The sequence below is a fragment of the Uranotaenia lowii genome, chromosome 2 (assembly GCF_029784155.1).
Source record: "Uranotaenia lowii strain MFRU-FL chromosome 2, ASM2978415v1, whole genome shotgun sequence".
NCBI classification, from domain to species: domain Eukaryota; kingdom Metazoa; phylum Arthropoda; class Insecta; order Diptera; family Culicidae; genus Uranotaenia; species Uranotaenia lowii.
Window position 1 is genome coordinate 357,517,050 of NC_073692.1, and position 17,380 is coordinate 357,534,429.

At 46.0% G+C, this 17,380-nt stretch overlaps 1 protein-coding gene across 6 annotated transcripts in view; it reads left to right on the top strand.

Moving 5' to 3' along the window:
* LOC129745592 (vanin-like protein 2) overlaps positions 1-17,380 on the top strand; it is a 38,281-nt gene that overhangs the window by 15,130 nt on the left and 5,771 nt on the right. For all 6 annotated transcript variants that reach the window (XM_055738749.1, XM_055738750.1, XM_055738751.1 and 3 more), the window contains 2 exons: positions 4,538-5,289; positions 5,462-5,692. In XM_055738749.1, the coding sequence (XP_055594724.1) occupies positions 5,221-5,289; positions 5,462-5,692 (300 nt within the window). In that variant the 5' untranslated portion in view covers positions 4,538-5,220. The remainder of the gene's footprint in view (positions 1-4,537; positions 5,290-5,461; positions 5,693-17,380) is intronic.

Here is a 17,380-nt window from a genome sequence, read left to right on the forward strand (position 1 = left end):
TTCAGAAGGACTAATTTCTGCCGCTTCCACGTATCTTGGAACACCCGTTCCGTCACATATCGTTGCAATGATGACCGGAACATTTCGGAGAGCTCCCTGATCGCGGTCTTCACTGCGACGTTCGGAATGCCGTCCGGTCCGGGGGTTTCCTTGGTTGGAGAGACTTGTCGATTTTGCGAAGTTCATCCACCGTCACATCGTCTCTTCTATGCTGGTGTCCCAGTCGTGCGGGTAACATCGTGCTGTGGGAACAGCTCGTTGATGATCACTCTCAATTTGTCTGGGCACGTTTCAGGCGGTGCACCCCCACTTTTCGTTTTGCCCATGACTTTTCGATAGGCACCGCCCCATGGACAGTCGTTGGCATCTCGGTTGTTTGAAACGTACCCTCTTGCTGGCCTAAGCGCCGCTCATCCTTCTTGGGTCCTTGCGTTCTGCATCCTACGCCTTGCCCTATGGCAGTCCGCACGCAGACCCGCGATTTCCTCTGTCCCCCAGTAGACTGGTGGTCTAGTGTCTATACGCTTTACCCTTCTCGTCATCGCAAACGCGAGCTAGTACCCTCGTCAGTTCCTCCGCGGACAGGTTGTTCAGATTCTTCTCCCAATTCCACACCTCGACAGGTTGTTCAGACTCTTCTCCCAATTCAACACCTCGACAAAGACGTTGTTGTCTTGTTGTCTGTTGTTGTCTTCCAGAGACGTTCGCTTGTCCTAGAAACTCGTCTACCTGTGCGCATACTTGAGCCCAGCCGATAGAGGATCACGAAGTGATCGCTATGTGTGTAGGCCTCGCTTACCATCCAATCCCACACCAACCCCAGACTACCGAAGGTGACACCTATGTTTGACTCGCTCCTGTTCCTATGATAGATCCTGGTGTTACATACGTTCACCAGGTCTACATTCAGCCTTGCCAGTGCTTCTCCCCGTAAGCACCTCTACCATCTTGTCAACCATAGTGCCGAACCTCTCGAAGGACCATCTATGCTCTTGGTGCTCGAGGTGCCACCGTCTGCGCCTTCCTATAGGCGGGCTACCTAGGGTTGCAGTCCTAGAAAATTAAAAGAAGATCAGATCACCGTTGGAGTAGACTGACGATTAAAACATCAAAATCAAGACAATATCTACTGTGTATTGAAAACTTTGGGTGCGCGCGTGCTGAGATAAATTAACTCTATCGCCGGGGTATTCGGAAGTGGCGTTTTCTACGATTGAACCTTCGGGACTAGGGCTAAGCATTCCCATAGTTAACACCGTAAGGAAAAGGCTTCGTTCATGACTATGCACTAGCGCACTACCTCGAGTCTAATTTCTCACTAGGAAGCAAAGTTCAAACGCAGTTCTGAATGGGCTGAAGTTCGGAGGGCCCCAGATGGATTTAAGAGCACTACTGGTAAATCATGAGTTGGTTCATTGTATCCAAACGCTCAGAGTCTAGTACTGCCCGTCTTTGAACAAGAAGACATTTTTGTGTCGAGTGTCGAGTATTTGCTACATGGTTGAAATATGATTCTTTTTTTAGAGGTTTTATCTTCCTCCATCTTCCATTTCTTTTATTTACATAGTTTTCCATTTCAAGACATAACTTGACGAACATAATTACTTAAATTCACTCGGTCTATGGCAACCGTTCTCCAATTTCTCGGGCATCCCACATTCGCCAGATCACACTCCACTTGGTCTAAGCACCTCGCTCGTTGCAGCCCTGCTCGCCTCGGTCCTACCGGATTCGTAGCGAACACCTGTTTTGCAGGACAGTCGTCCGACATTCTCGGAACATGACCTGCCCAGCTTATCCGGCCAGTTTTAACCACCTTCTGGATACTGGGTTCGCCGTAAAGTCGCGCGAGCTCGTGGTTCATCCTTCGCCTCCACACTCCGTTCTCCTGCCACCAAAGATGGTTCTTAACACTCATCGCTCGAAAACTCCGAGAGTGCGCAGGTCCTCCTCGATCAAAATCCTTGTCTCGTGCCCGTAGGGAGCAACCAGTCTAATGTGCGTCATGTACAGGGCGAGGCAAAAGTCTTCTCGACCGCAGTTGCTTCTAAAGTCCATAATAGACACGACTTTCGCTGGTCATTCGCCGCCGGATCTTACGGCTGGGGTCATTGTCTGCGGTCACTAGTGCTCGTCGCCATCGAACGTGACTTTGTTATTGCTGGGCAAGCGGGTTCGGTCGGTCTCGGATCCACAGGCCAGCATATACTTCGTCTTGGACGTTATAATCATTAACCCAATCCTTCCTACTTCGTGTTTCAGTAGGTTCTTCTCCACCTTCTTTCAGTAGGTCTTCTCCACCGGGGCGATGATCTGCCGACTATATCAATGTCATCGGCAAAGTAGACAAATTGACTGAATCTGTTGACAATCGTGCCCGCATTTCGCCCACTGCTCTTCGAGTAACACCTTCTAGCCCCACGTGGAACTTCATGTAGGATAGGCCTTGTCGAAGCTCCACGCGTGATTCGGGTGAACTCGCCAATTTACCCGAGATCCGCACACAGCACTGCGTTCCATCCATCTTTGCCTTAATCAGTATGTTTAGCTTTCAGGAAAAGCCGTTCTCGTCCATGATGTTTTATAGCTCGTCACGTTCGATCGTGTCGTATGCGACTTTGAAGTCGATGAAGAGATGGTGCGTAGGGTGGTGTTCACGGCATGTTTAGAGGACTTGCCGTAATGTGAAGATTTTGTCCGTCGCAGACCGACCTTACATGAAGCTGGCCTGATGACTTCCCACGAATCTATTTACTTGTGGCGTTAGGCGACGGAGTAGGATTCGGGACAGCACTTTGTAGGCGGCATTGAGGACAATGACCGCTCGGTAGTTCTAACAGTTCAATTTGACACCCTTTTTGTAGTTGGGGTATATTACCCACTCCTTCCACTCCTCCGACAGCTGTTCTATGTCCCAGATCTGGACCATCAACCGGTGTAGACAATCGGCCAATTTGTCCGGGCCCATTTTGATGAGTTCAGCTGCGGTGCAATCCTCCCCAGCCGACTTGTTGCTATTCAGCTGTTAAATGGCTTCCTTAACTTGAGGCATCGTTGGGAGTAGCTCCTCCAAGTCGTTGGCTACGCCGGCGATGTGCCATCCCCGCACCGTCTTGATCTCCTGCATGTGCGCCGTTCAGGTGTTCATCGAAGTGATGCTTCCACCTTATTATCCCCTCACGAATGTCCGTCAGGATGCCTCCGTCTTTGTCCCGGCACATTTCGGCTTGCGGCACGAAGCCTTTGCGGGATGCGTTGAGTTTCTGATAGCACTTCCGTGTTTCTTGGGAACGATGCAGCTCCTCCTTCTCCAGGCGGCGCTTTTTTCCTGTAAAATTCGGAGACTCTGCCCCTTCCGCTGCAGTCGTTCCGTAGAGTTCGTTCCACATGCCCGATGACATTCTCCGCAACGCTGCTGATGGCTGTCTTGATGGTATCCCAACAGTCCTCGAGAGGAGCTTCGTCAAGCTCGCCCTCTGCCGGCAGCGCTGCTTCGAGCGATTGGGCGTAGTATTCCGCGTCCTCAGGTTGCTTCAGTCGTGCGATATTTAACCAAGGCAAGCGTCGGTTTCGTATGGTGTTACAGAGTTTTAGGCGCTTTTTCACCATCACCAGATAGTGGTCTGACTCGATGTTGGCGCCTCGACAGGATCTGACGTGGATGATGTCCGGGAAGTGCCGGCTGTCTATCAAATTGTGGTCGATCTGTGATTGCGTTTGGTACGGTGATCTTCAGGCGTACTGGTGTGGGGGGGCGATGCTAGAAAAAGGTAGGGCCACTACTTTGGAGGCGTTAAAATCTATAAGTCTGAGGCCGTTGGTCAGCTAGTGCGCGCTGAACCTTCCAATTGTCGGTTTGAATTCCTCCCCCTGGCCGACCTTAGCGTTAAAATCCCCGATGACGATCTTGATATAATAAATAGATTAATCATCGTAACTTATGTGTGTTACTTAATTTATTGGCTTTATCGGTGAAAAATTTATCATCACATACCATATTTTTGTTCAACACGGGCCAACTACTATGAAATGGTTTATACAGATAAATTTGCATTTATCACCACACATAAACAGGTCAACATGCAGTTCGAAAGATTCTAGACTAACGTTAGTTGTTCGTAAATGACAAATATAAAAAATTGTGATTATTCAGGGTTGAAACCCTTAAAAGTGAACAGTCCAGTGAATGAATATCATAAAAGATATGGACGGTACTCCTAAGCAAATAGACTAATTTGACTAAGAGAATTCTAAAGCAATTCTCCAGACATAAAAACTAATAAATACTCTCAACTATAACAAACCGTCTTTATCGTTTTTCGGTTCTATAGGTTTCAAGTCCGAAATTTCCCGCGGCTATACTCACTATGGCAGCCCCTATTGATTCATTGATGATTGATACCAATTAACACAACACACTTCAACAATCCAAAACCCGTTCGTCCGTCTGACGAAACAAGCATTATTCATCATCATCATCCACGATTCAAAAGTTTCTAAGCTTCCCGATTTTTTTTTCTGTTATTTCCTTTCCCAGGCCGACCAGTACTCACAGCTAGCACAGACCCATCAAGTGAATTCCGGAGCGGCCACAAGTGCAACTTATAATAAACTGAACCGGGAACAGCACACATCGAAGCAGTAAGAAAAGAAGAAAAAAAAAGAGGAAAACCATATCGCTCCTCAGAAATGCACTCCGAAAAGATAAGAATGAGTGAATGGCGATGAAAATTGAAGGAAAGAAAAAAAATACGCGCTGAATAAAATGATAACGTGAACCGCAACCGCTCCATTTAGTGTTGTTGTAGCGCGAATAAACGCATTTACAATTCAGAAGAGCCCGGTCGTGTGTTGTGTATGTGGCGAAGATCCAAAAATTTGTACCACTCCAGAAGACCCCATCATAAGTGTACGGAATCAGAAACCAATTCGGTCGTCCATTAATCGGTCGGTGTAATATGCGCGGTGGTTCAGCTCCGGCGATCTCGAAAAAGGGCGGCCGCATCAAGAACGACGCAGCAGTTAATAGATAGCGCGGGCGCGATTTTCCGGTTACCGTTGGATTACCTTCAAGGCCGCGAGTGATTTTTGTGCCGCAAGATCATACGCCGGCATTCGCAACTCTTAAAGGTGGTGGCGGCAATTTTCGCAAATTTTTCTACTTCCCATGAACCTCGCAACTAGCCCTTCATCGCAGAGAGCTTGCCCCCTGAGCAGATAATGAATAGGATTGTCTACCTGTATGGAACGTTACTGTTTGTTCTGAGTCAGAGCGCTTCATCACGTCAGGTACCTACGTTTATCTATTTTTTCTGTAGTATGTATTTAAGTCATTCTCAGAAGCTTAACGCGCAACGCGCCTGTTGTTGCGTGTTTAGTATACATATATTTTTTGTTCCGTTTTGCTAACGACACCCTACTAATCTGCGTGAACAATTCCGTTCCATGGATGCTGCGGCAGCTGTTTCGCGGCAGTTTCGAAGATGACGACACCCATGAAGCAGCTGAAACGGATTTCGCAGCACCAGTATCGACCCGGCATGTTCCGAGCAGCAAAAGTTCCCACGATGATAGTAGCTATCTGGTAGGGGTGATTGAGTTCCGGCCGGAGCTGCTGAACATGGACATCCGGCAAAGGACCGAGCTGCATCTGGAGGCTTACGAGCAGCTGATCCGGTCCGAGGAAGCGCAGGTTGGTCTTAAGATTTTAAGACTTAATTTTATAGCGATTGCTTTCCTTGTGATTCTTTACACAATAAGTAACGTCTAGCATAGAGATACCATACGTACTCTTTTAAGAGAACTTGTACTCTTTTTAGATCTAGAAATGAGCGTACTCTTCTTTTTTGTGAAATTTTACCAAATGTACTCTTTTTTTTGGTGAAAAGAATAAAATAAAATTTTCTCATGTAAATTTGATATGATTGGAAAAATACTACTGGGCATAAGGACTCGAGCTCCCAAGCAATCCACTACATTCAAGCGAAACAAGAACAACATTTTATGGTATTTTCATTCTATTGGATAGTTCATCCAAAAAAAAAGTAAATAGAATCGAACTCACTGCAACATTTTCATCTCGGTTTGCCAGTCCGATATTTTATCCAGTGCACCATCTGAGTCGGTTAGCAAACGGAGGTTTATTGTCATAGTATTCACGTTGTTTGTTTTGGTTCACCGCATGCTTTGGCAATTCGCAAATGATGATCGCCAAACAATAGAATAGTGATAATGATCATAGCACAGTATAAATATTGACATTATCACACGGTAAAGCAAGAGTACTTAAATTAGGTTCGTAGTCATGGCCGTAGAAACGGAGGGGCGGGGGCGTTGAGCTTGAGCTTGAGCTTGCTATTAACTACGGTCCACCGGCGGCCCCTCCTGGCCAATGACATAATGGTTGCACTCCGCGATTGGTTCGAGATCATCAACATTGCACAATGAACCAAATGAAAGGTGCTGGGAACAATCTGCACAATCTCACAATGCAGTTTTGAGAATCTCATTCTTTAATATTAACCAATAATGACGCCGGCCAAGTCACTCCACAAATCTCACGCAGAGTGTTATAGGGTCATGGCTGTAGGAACGGGTGGTATTTTGAGGGTAAGCCCCCCCCCCCCCCCATGAGGGTCCAAAAAATATTAAGCAAAATGTTCTTCTTTAAACTCGAAATTTAACAAATTTTTAAATTCATAATACAATTTCGATGAACGGTTACAGTTAATCAAGAGTAACAGTCTCGACTCAGAACTAAAACCAAAACCTCGAAATCTTATCCCAGGTATACAATTCTTTTATAGATTTTTCAAAAAATTCTCACTTGTTGATAGAAACTTAAAGACTGTACTCGAAAAACGCAACAAAAGTTGTTCACATAATAAGTTGGTGCATGAGTTTTGAGTATAGTCCTTAGTCTCCTATTTCGAATTTTCAAAAAGATTACACTCTAATTCTCCCTGACTCAGATTTGAAGGAAAATAATTCAAAATGCGCCAAAACTGGGAAAACTCAAATTTTGATTAGAGCGGGAAAACTCAAAAATGAATTGTAGGGGTTTTCGCGAATTCTGAGTTGTTTTTGTTCAGGGTGGTTTAGGCTTGTTCATGGATCCTACCTACCTACCTAAGGGTCCAGCGTCGATTGACCGGCGCATAGGGCTGAGATAAAAGATCTCCACTGCTGGCGATCCGGAGCCAGCGTCTTCACTTGCTGCCAGCCAAGGTTCTCGTCAACTGTGCGGATTTCAGCGGCTAGACTTCGCCGCCACGAGCTTTTGGGCCTGCCTCTTCTTCGATGCCCATCTGGATTCCAGTCAAGCGCCTCTCTGCAAATCTCGTTTTCATCTCTTCGCAGCGTGTGCCCAATCCATCTCCACTTACGTTCTCGAATCTCGATTTCTAGCGCCTTTTGATGACACCGGCGATGAAGTTCAACGTTTGAGATCCAGTTGCCAGGCCACCAAGCGCGGATGATGTTCCGCAGGCACCGATTCACAAAAACTTGCAGTTTTCGCGTCGCCACCGCATATGTGCACCAAGTCTCACACCCGTACAGCAATACGGATTTGACGTTTGAGTTAAAGATTCGGATCTTAGTTCGTAGAGAGATCTGGCGTGACCGCCAGATGTTTCGGAGACTCGCAAACGCAAATCGGGCTTTTCTGATCCGGGTTTCGATGTCCTTCTTGGTACCACCATCAGGCGTAATCTGGCTACCAAGATACTGGAAGCACTCCACTGTCTCAACCTGTTGTCCAGCTACCACGAAATTGGAACGATTTCCTGTATTGATTTCCATCGACTTGGTCTTTCCGACATTGATTTTGAGACCTGCTGCCTTGGAGCTTTCGGTGAGGTCATCGAGTTTGCTCTGCATGTCTTGTTGTGTTTGAGCGAGCAAAACAATATCGTCTGCCAGGTCAAGGTCGTTCAGTTGCTCCATGGTTGAAGGATTCCACGGCAATCCTCGGTTTGGTCTACAGTCAATCGATCCAGTCAAGATCTCATCCATTACGATGAGAAAAAGTAGCGGTGATAAAATACATCCTTGTCTCACTCCAGCAGTTACCGGGATTGGTTCGGACAAGACACCGTCGTGCAAGACCTTGCACGAAAATGCCTCGTACTGTGCTTCGATGAGATGGACTAGTTTCTCTGGGACCCCTCTTCGTCTAAGAGCAGCCCAGATGTTTTCGTGGTTCAGTCGGTCAAATGCTTTTTCGAAATCAACGAACACCAGCAGAAGAGAGTCCTGGAATTCGTTGATTTGTTCCAGTATTATTCGTAGCGTTGTGATGTGGTCCACACATGATCGTCCGGATCGGAATCCAGCTTGTTGCCGTCGGAGTGTAGCGTCGATTTTCTCCTGGATCCTGTTCAGGATCACTTTGCAGAGTACTTTGAGGGTTGTACAGATCAAAGTTATGCCACGCCAGTTACCGCACTCTGTTAGGTCTCCTTTCTTTGGGACCTTTACGAGGATACCCTGCATCCAGTCGGCCGGGAATGTTGCAGTATCCCAAATGTCAGCGAAAAGACGGTGCAATATTTGTGCTGACAAGGCAGGGTCGGCTTTGAGCATTTCAGCAGGAATGCAATCGATTCCAGGCGCTTTGTTGGATTTCATGTTCTTGATTGCCGCTTCTATTTCAGCCAGCGAGGGCGCTTCCGAGTTTACGCCATTAATGCGACTTACTGTGGGCGCCTCGAGCTGCGGGTTCTGTTGGCCATTGCTATTTGTAACTCGGAAAAGTTGATCAAAATGCTCAGTCCAACGCTTGAGCTGATCTGTTCGATCTGTCAGCAGCTGACCTGCTCGGTTTTTCAGCGGCATTCTTGCATTAGTCCTTGCACCACTAAGGCGGCGAGAAATATCATATAATAATCGGATATCTCCAATGGCGGCGGCTCTTTCTCCCTCTTCGGCTAGGGAGTTTGTCCAGTCTCTCTTGTCTCGTCTACAAGCTCGTTTAACTGCCTTTTCCAGCTCCGCATATCGTAAGCAGGCGGCTGTTTTGGCTGACCCGGTACATGCCTGCTCAATTCCGACTTTCGCCTTTCTCCGATCATCAATCATCCTCCAGGTTTCATCCGACATCCATTCACTTCGTCTTCCACAAACTTTACCGAGAGTACCATGGCTCGTCGTGATAAAGGCATTCTTGATTCCACACCACTGTTCTTCGACTGTTCCGTCTGTCGGCAGCTCCGAGGCTCGGGATTCTAGCTGTTCAACGTATGCCCTTTTCACCTCTGGATTCTCCAACCGGCGGACGTCGTATCGACACCCGACCTTCTCCTCGCGCCGTTGGACACGCGCAACTCTCAGTCGTATCTCGCCAAGGACGAGGTGATGGTCAGATGCAATGTCTGCGCTTCGCTTGTTGCGGACATCAAGAAGGCTCCTTCTCCATTTTCGGCTGATGCAGATGTGGTCAATTTGATTTTCTGTTCGGCCATCTCGGGATACCCAAGTGACCTTATGTGCTGGTCGATGGGGGAAGAGCGATCCACCGATCACCATGTTGTTGTTGCCACAAAATTCTACAAACAGCTCTCCGTTTTCGCTCATCTGTCCTAGGCCATGGCGCCCCATGATGCGCTCAAGGTCCTGATTGTCGGAGCCAATCTTTGCGTTGAGGTCGCCCAGATGGATTTGAATGTCACCCTTCGGAATTCTCTCAACCACGCTGTTCAGTTGACTGTAAAACTGCTCTTTCTCCTGCAAGTCGGCAACGTCAGTTGGCGCATAACACTGGACCATTGTAAGGTTTCTAACCCGTGTTCTGAATCTGGCTACGATTATTCTTTCGTTTATCGGTTCCCATCTTATGAGGGCCGCATGGGCCTGCGGGCTTAACAGGAAACCAACTCCTCGTTCCCGAGTAGCATGTTCTCCTCGTATGCCAGAGTAAAGCAGTACTTGCCCGGACTGTGTCTTGTGTTCTCCAGTGTTAGGCCAACGGACTTCGCTCAGTCCCAATATCTCTAGCTTGAGGCGGCTAGCTTCTCTAGCAAGTTGAGCCAGCTTTCCTGGCTGGGCAAGGGTCAACACATTCCAAGTTCCAATTCTAGTCCGTGTTTTCATGCTAAAAGTCGTTGCCAAAGTTCCAAATCGGTTATTTCTTCTCTCAGTTTCTGTAACAATACAAGATATCAGGAGCAGTAGGTTGTTAGCCTATAGTCCCTATCCCGCGATGGGGCTGCCATCTTGGACTTAGCTGGCGGGAGCCGCATTTCATAAATTCAGCCGCTTGCTGCAAGACAGACGCTGTTTGAGCCGCCCCTGACCTGGAGAACAGACGCTCAGTTGTTGTTGCACGCCGCCCCTGACATGGGGAACAGACGCGTGCGGCCACCTTCTCAGTCTGCATGCGACCAAAGCATCCACCGGGGTTGGGTACCCGATCTCCGCTTAGGTTACTCGCACCCCAGCCGGCACCACGAGGAGGTAGAGATAGGAGTTGTGAATAAGAGGTGATATGACCACTATGGGGTCTCGTGTTGCACATTATCCACCGTTTACCAGCCTTGTTCATGGATCGACTGAATGAAAAAAAATCAAAAATTTATGAAATTTCAAAGCGGTTTTGAATGGAATTTCTGATTTCAGAAAGAAAAAGACGATTGTATTCAGAAGATGAATGCGTGCATTTTTATCCGGTTGGTTTTATTTTTACCACAAAAAAAGTTAGTGCCACCGAGTCATTTGACCGCATCCAGCCGGTGGAGCTTCTTGCTGTCCCACGCTCACCCACCAGCACACTCTCAGGGTGGCCACTCAAAATCAATTTTTGATTTCCCGCATTTTTCCCGTTTTTTTCCCGCATGGTCTTCCCCGGTTCCCGGTTCTATACAACAGAAAACCAAACAAAATTTTTGCAGAATTGCGGACATACTGGATTAACGATTTTGTTATCGTTATAGCTGTAACTCCCTCTGACATGTTGATTCTGTCGTGTACGATACATTGGGCTGTCAGACTCTCGGTTTGGTGTTCAACTAGGCATTTCGCGTTAACGGAAAAGCCTTTTTCCATCGACGCGTTGCCATGAGACTAAATTAGAATTTTCTTCAATAGGGTCGTCAAATTGAAGAGCTCCTTTTTCAGTTCGCCAATAAGTTCCATCCAAAAAATGTCCAATGGTTGTGTTTTTCTTCGATATCCCGAAATGATGTTTTTATTGAAGGCACATAATTGTCCAAATTCGTCCTACAACACTTTTGACTAGAGTGTTCGGAGTATATAAAGATGGAAGTTTTCTTGAGAATTCAATTTTATACCCATATGTTGTTACTTTTTATGTACTATTTCAGCTGAAGGAACATTCACTAATGTACAGGAATGGTCTTAAAAATGAAGTTTTTAAAAGTGTCTGAAATGTCCCGCTTTTTTCGGCAATATCCCGCTCGTGTAATGTCCCGCTTTTCTCTGAAAGTATCTGGTAAGGATCACATCGGATTAACGCACGATAAATACCGAGTGATGGGATGAGACAAGGGAGATGGTATAGCCATTTTCTTAAAAAAAATCCACAGTAAAACGAACGACAGCTATTTTTGAATACAAGGATATCCTTTTCGGAAACATGACCAGACTCTTTTGCTTTCTTAATTGCCGATTTAGTTGAGAATCCAATTTCTACGTTTCCAGAAGGTAGAAGACTTATTTCTGAGAGTTCAATTCCAATAAGTGTTGTTGATTTTAAGTTCAGTCGTTCAGGCTTTCCAACTTTCTCCATCAATCTCTTACAAGCCCGGTTTAATCATCGAAGAGAAACGGGACCATCGGTGCCTCTATCTGATATTCGCGTAAAAAGGACTCAACAGTCGAAGCTTCCGTAACAAAAAAAAACTCATTTTTGGTCCCAGCAAATTATCATCTACAGCTTTAGCAACAATGTTGAATACACTCGATCGGGAAATCGAAGGAAAAGTCACAAAATTATAACGGAAATATAGTTGAACCCGTTACTGCAGTATAATTTGCCCTTCAAAGTGGAATATTTTTGAACAGGCTATATAACGCCCTCAAAAATGCATCCAAATTCCATTCACTCTCCCTCAGTCCCTCCTTGAACGCTTTATGTACAGTTTGAAGTCCACAGCTCCCAATGGTGAGAATCTCGTGCGCCGAATTCGAAACAAGTTCTTGATCCTCGCTAGTTAGTTCCTTGAGCATTTTCCAATTTACTGCTGGACTATCTATGGAATACTGGATCACTCGTTTCAGTAGATCAGGATTTTTCTAAAAACAGTTTCACGCGATTCAGAAGGTCATTCGAGCGCGTCGACGATAAAAATGTAGAACCAATATAACTTGCTTCAACTAGGTTTGTGTTTTGATTCCAGAAGCGCACACCAATATCCATTTGTTGGTTCTGCACAATTTTATTTAACGTTTCGTCAAATCCTAATACGAACTCGCTGCAATTCTGTAGTAAATTGAAAATTTTATTCAAAAAATAGAGCAATACCGTGTGGTTTCAAATAGCTTATTTTTGTTCTTGCCATTTCTATTCGATTAGCAATCTGGCTATTCGGGAACATCCTTTTATTGTTCTATGAAGCAAGTTCAAACTAATCGAAACCGATCCAGTTCGGCAGGAGGATCCGTTTCGATCTGGTAGAAATCGGTCGAAGTCAATTGGAAAGCGACTGGTGATCAACTGTCAATCTATTTCCACTTGTTTCGACCTATTTCGACTAAACTTCACTGAACAGATTTGCACTGAGCCAAAAATTCCCGACTATTCGAAAAAATTCCCGGCTTTTTCCCGCTTTTTTCCCGTTGGATTTCAAATCCCGTCTTTTTCCCGCTTTTCCCGTTTTTCCCGGATGGGTGGCCACCCTGCACTCTGTCTAATTTGAGCTGATCTGAAAAGACTAGAAAAAAAACACCATAGGTGATGGTTTACACTTCAAAATTATGAGAAAATTATACTTACAGTTTTGAATGCAATGATGGCTTCCGTAGAGATTGCTGGAAGAAAAGATAAAATTGTTCAATTTTGCATTTCCCTTCGACATTACTTAATTTCCAATAGAAAATGTAATTAAAACTCACCTTGATTATTTCGTCAACTGTTTCCGACCATCGCATCCAAACAATCAACAATGGTTTTTGGAACTCTCTGAGTTGTTTTCATCTATTTTGTTCGAAAACGTATGCGTCTTCGCTAAGTTCCAGGCTTTGAAAGCCAATAGATGAAAACAACTCAGAATTTTAAAGCATTTCAACTCAGTTGTTTTCATCTTCATACATGGTGCGACCGCTGAACCGAAATTAATCAGCATCTGAATAATCTAAATTTACCGTGTAGACCAACTAAGGTTGTCTGATTGGCCGGATTTTGCCCGAATGTTTTTGCTTATTTGAAATTTTTTTTAACAAAATTCATCCAGGTTTATCAGGTTGAATATATAAGCAACTCGCGATTAGTTAACGTTAAACATATATTTGGGCGATAAACTACATATAGGGGAGATGGGGGCATAATGGCCACCTTAAGGAAAACGGTTATTTAACCATAGAAAATAGCTATAATATGGAGGTTACATTATTGTTTCGTGTTCAGACACTTGAAAAGCCTATTCCCTAACGGGCTGAAACGTGAAAAACTAGATGAAAACGTTAAAAAATGCATTTTAAAATTTTTTGCCAAAAGCTGAAAACCAGCCACTGTGGAGGCATAATGAGAACCCCCCCTGAGGCAGTATGAGCACCATTAATCAGAGCAAGATGTGCGTTTTTGCCGGGGAATCTAGCAGCGAATTCAATTCGATGAAGTCAGGTGAGTCGTAGATTCATCAAACAAAGCAATAACAATATAATCTAGGTCTGTTTGTAGAATACAAACAATTCACGCACGCTCATACATTAAGTGCTTTGTTCGGAGGATGATGCTACTAGCCGTATAATGTAACAATAAAAAAATCGATCATTAATTGTGAATGGAAAAAAATCACCTCGAACAGAAATCTAACTCTAGTCTTTTGATTACCTCTCCGACACCTTACCAATAGGCTAAATTGTCGGATGAAAACTAGTCAAGGTGTGGCGCTATAAATCAATTTTTAATTCGCTGCTAGATTCTACGGCAGAAAATGCTCATTATGCCTCGATAATATGGTGCTCTATATGCCCCTAGTCAACAAATTTAAGTAAAAACGTGTTTTAAAATTGATAAAAGTGAAAAATCAAAAATTTTTTGATGGTAAAAATTGAGAAACAATGTGTACATCATGTTGCAGTGCGTACATTATAGATCAAGGTTATTTTAAGATCATAAGAGCTTATTTCGTGGTGCTCAAAAATTATAATATTTTCGTAACTTGAGAACCAAGCTAGTTTTTTTTTAATATCTCTGTAAAGATGATAAGGAGATTCCTTTTTTGTGAAAAATTAATACTATAGGAAGTACGAAACAAATCCTCATGAAAATTTATTTAAGAAAATACGCACTTTCGTAGAAAAGCGTAGTTCTCATTATGCCTCGGGTGCTCGTTATGCCCTCATCTCCCCTATAAAAACTTTGTACGCGAGCTGCTGATCGCAATACACGTTGGAGTTGAACTGAAGATCTGCTGAATCACGGTGATGACGACACACGATCAGGCGGCATCTGTCAGGCTGACAGCCATCAGCTGTAGAGGCCCACTGGTAAATTGTGCCGTCATTTGACGGTTGGTGAGTTGTCCTCTCAACACCTCCCCCGATTTAATAAAGATGGTACGGATCGTACCTAGCTGGCTGTCTTCGCATTCTCGAAGACTGGCGAGTAAGAATCGGTTCTTGTCGTTGGTAGCTATGGGGAGTTCGTTGACGTCGACGATCATTCGATGGTTGAAGAATTTCTTGGAGTTGGGTCGGCAGTTCGACTTCCGGCTCAGGTGTTGAACGTAGACCCCAACTGTCCAGGAAAATAGATAACGGTACTTGAGTTACTCCCGGTATTGCTTCCGAATTTGCTTCCTTTTCAGCTTCGTACCGAGTCCGCAGTGGGATTGGATAAGGTTCTGTTTCGATGGTAGCCAGATGTTATACATCACCCGACCGATGCGCTCTATGATCATTCCAGGCTGCCAGGTCCATTTGTTGAAGGCGTAGACCTTAGCCCAGACGAGATCTTGAGGATCGTAGATGCGAGCTTTCGCGCCGTGTTTGCGATTGAATTGTTCTTCGTGGTCGGTACTTGGCAATTTCTGACACGGCGTAGGCGGGCGAAGTAGTTCCAGGGACGTACGGATGTTCCGTTTGTACATCATCTCGGCAGGAGATTTCCCACCAAGAGCGCTACGACACGGTGTGGTCCTGTAGCACAGCAGAAAGGTGTCGATGGCTTCGTCGAGGGTTTCCTCCCCTGCGGTGATTTTCTTGAGCGACCGTTTAAAAGTGTCGGCAAACCTCTCTTCTAATCCATTGGATTGCGGATGGAATGGTGCTGTTTTGAGGTGAACGATGCCGTGTGTGTCACAGTACGATTCGCACCGGTCGCTGGTGAGCTGCGTCCCGTTGTCTGTAACGAGCGTTTCCGGTTGACCGTATCTCGCGAAGATTCCACGAAGGATTCGCAAGGTGGCTGCGGTGGTGATGTCTTTAGTTTGTACTACTTCCGGCCATTTTGTGTATGAATCCACCAGAATGAGAAAGTAGTTCCCATCCAGTGGACCGACGTAATCCAGATGTAACCGCTGCCACGGTTTCTCCGGTGTTGGCCAGGATTCCATGGTAGTCTTCCGGTCGGTCTTGGCTACGCTGGCACAAGGTTCGCTACATTGGGCCAGTATACATACCGACGAGCCAAAGAGCGCATTTGTTCAACTCCGGGGAGTCCTTTGTGGAGTTGTTGGAGAACGCACTTCCGGAACCTTGGCGGGATGACCAATCTTTCACCATAAAGTGGGCAACCGGTGACAACAGAGAGACACTCTCGACGTTAGAAAAACTTTTGAATTACGGGATCGGTTATACTGGTTTTCTTGGTCGGCCAGCCTTCGTTGACAAAGCGAATCACTTGCTGCAAACTGGTGTCGCTTTTGGTCTCGCTCTGAACTACCTTAAAGGAGAGCGGGAAAGCTTGAAGTGACTCGTCGACCACGGTGCGAACGCTTTTTTCTAGCTCTAGACTGGCGATGTGCTCTTCTTCTGGTCGCACGTGACTGTTAATGAGCCTGGAAAGTACGTCAGCGTGCCCGAAGCTTTCGATGGAGATGTACCTAATCTCGAAATCGTAAAGAAGAAGAGTAAGGGCCCACCGCTGGAGCCTGTACGCGGTGTAGATGGGAATGCATTTTTTCGAGCCGAATATCTGTAGGAGCGGTTTGTGGTCGGTCTCGAGGATGAAATGACAACCGAACAGCATCCGATGAAACCGCGTAATGCCGAACACCAGCGCCAAGCCCTCCTTCTCAACTTAACTGTAGTTGCTTTCGGCTTGAGTGAGGCTACGGGACACGTGACAGATCGCTTTGACTGACCCGTCGGGGAGCCTGTGGGCAATGCGGGCTCCCAGTCCGAACGATTACGCATCCGCCGACACCACGATGTCAATTTTGGGGTTGTAGTGCGTCAGAAGCAACGGTGATTGTAGCAATTCCCGAAAGCGATCGAATGATTTCTGGCACGTTGTTAATCACTCGAATTTGGTGCCCGCTTTGAACAGCTGATCCATCGGCTGACGAAGAGTGCGCATCTCCTTCACGTACTTGCCATAATAATTTATGGCACCCAGATAACACCGAAGCATCGGAACGTCGTGTGGAGGTGGCATGTTGGCAATGCCACCTTCTCCGGGTCTGGTCGGATTCCGTCACCATCGAGGGTTTTTCCCAAGTATTTCACCTGGCGCATGTTGAAGCTGCATTTTTCAATCCGGACAGTGAATCCGAATTCCTGCAGGCGAGTGAGTACAAGTTGCAGGTTGCGACAGTGCTCTTCGTGAGTTCGTCCCCCTACCAGGATGTCATCCAGATAACCAGTGGTGCAGTCGAGACCGACGAGCATGGCGTCCATCAACTGCTGGAAGGCCCCCGGAGCGGATTTGATGCCGGGCGACAATCTGGTGAACTGGTAGAGACCCTTGTGCATGTTGATGGTAAAGAGTGGTTGGCTTGCTGCGTCGAACGACACCTGAAGGTAGGCGTCGGACAGGTCGATGTGGTTGAAGTATCGACAGTTGGTCATTTTCGTAAAAATGTCGTCGGGAAGGGGCAGCGGGTAACAATTTGGCTCTAGCGCAGCGTTCAGTCCGGTGGAGTAATCCGCACACATGCGGACCCTCCCGTTTGGCTTCCGCACGACGACTATCGGGGCTGCCCAGTCAGAAAAGTCGATTTTCTTGATGATGTCGAGACTTTCCAACCGGTTTAGCTCT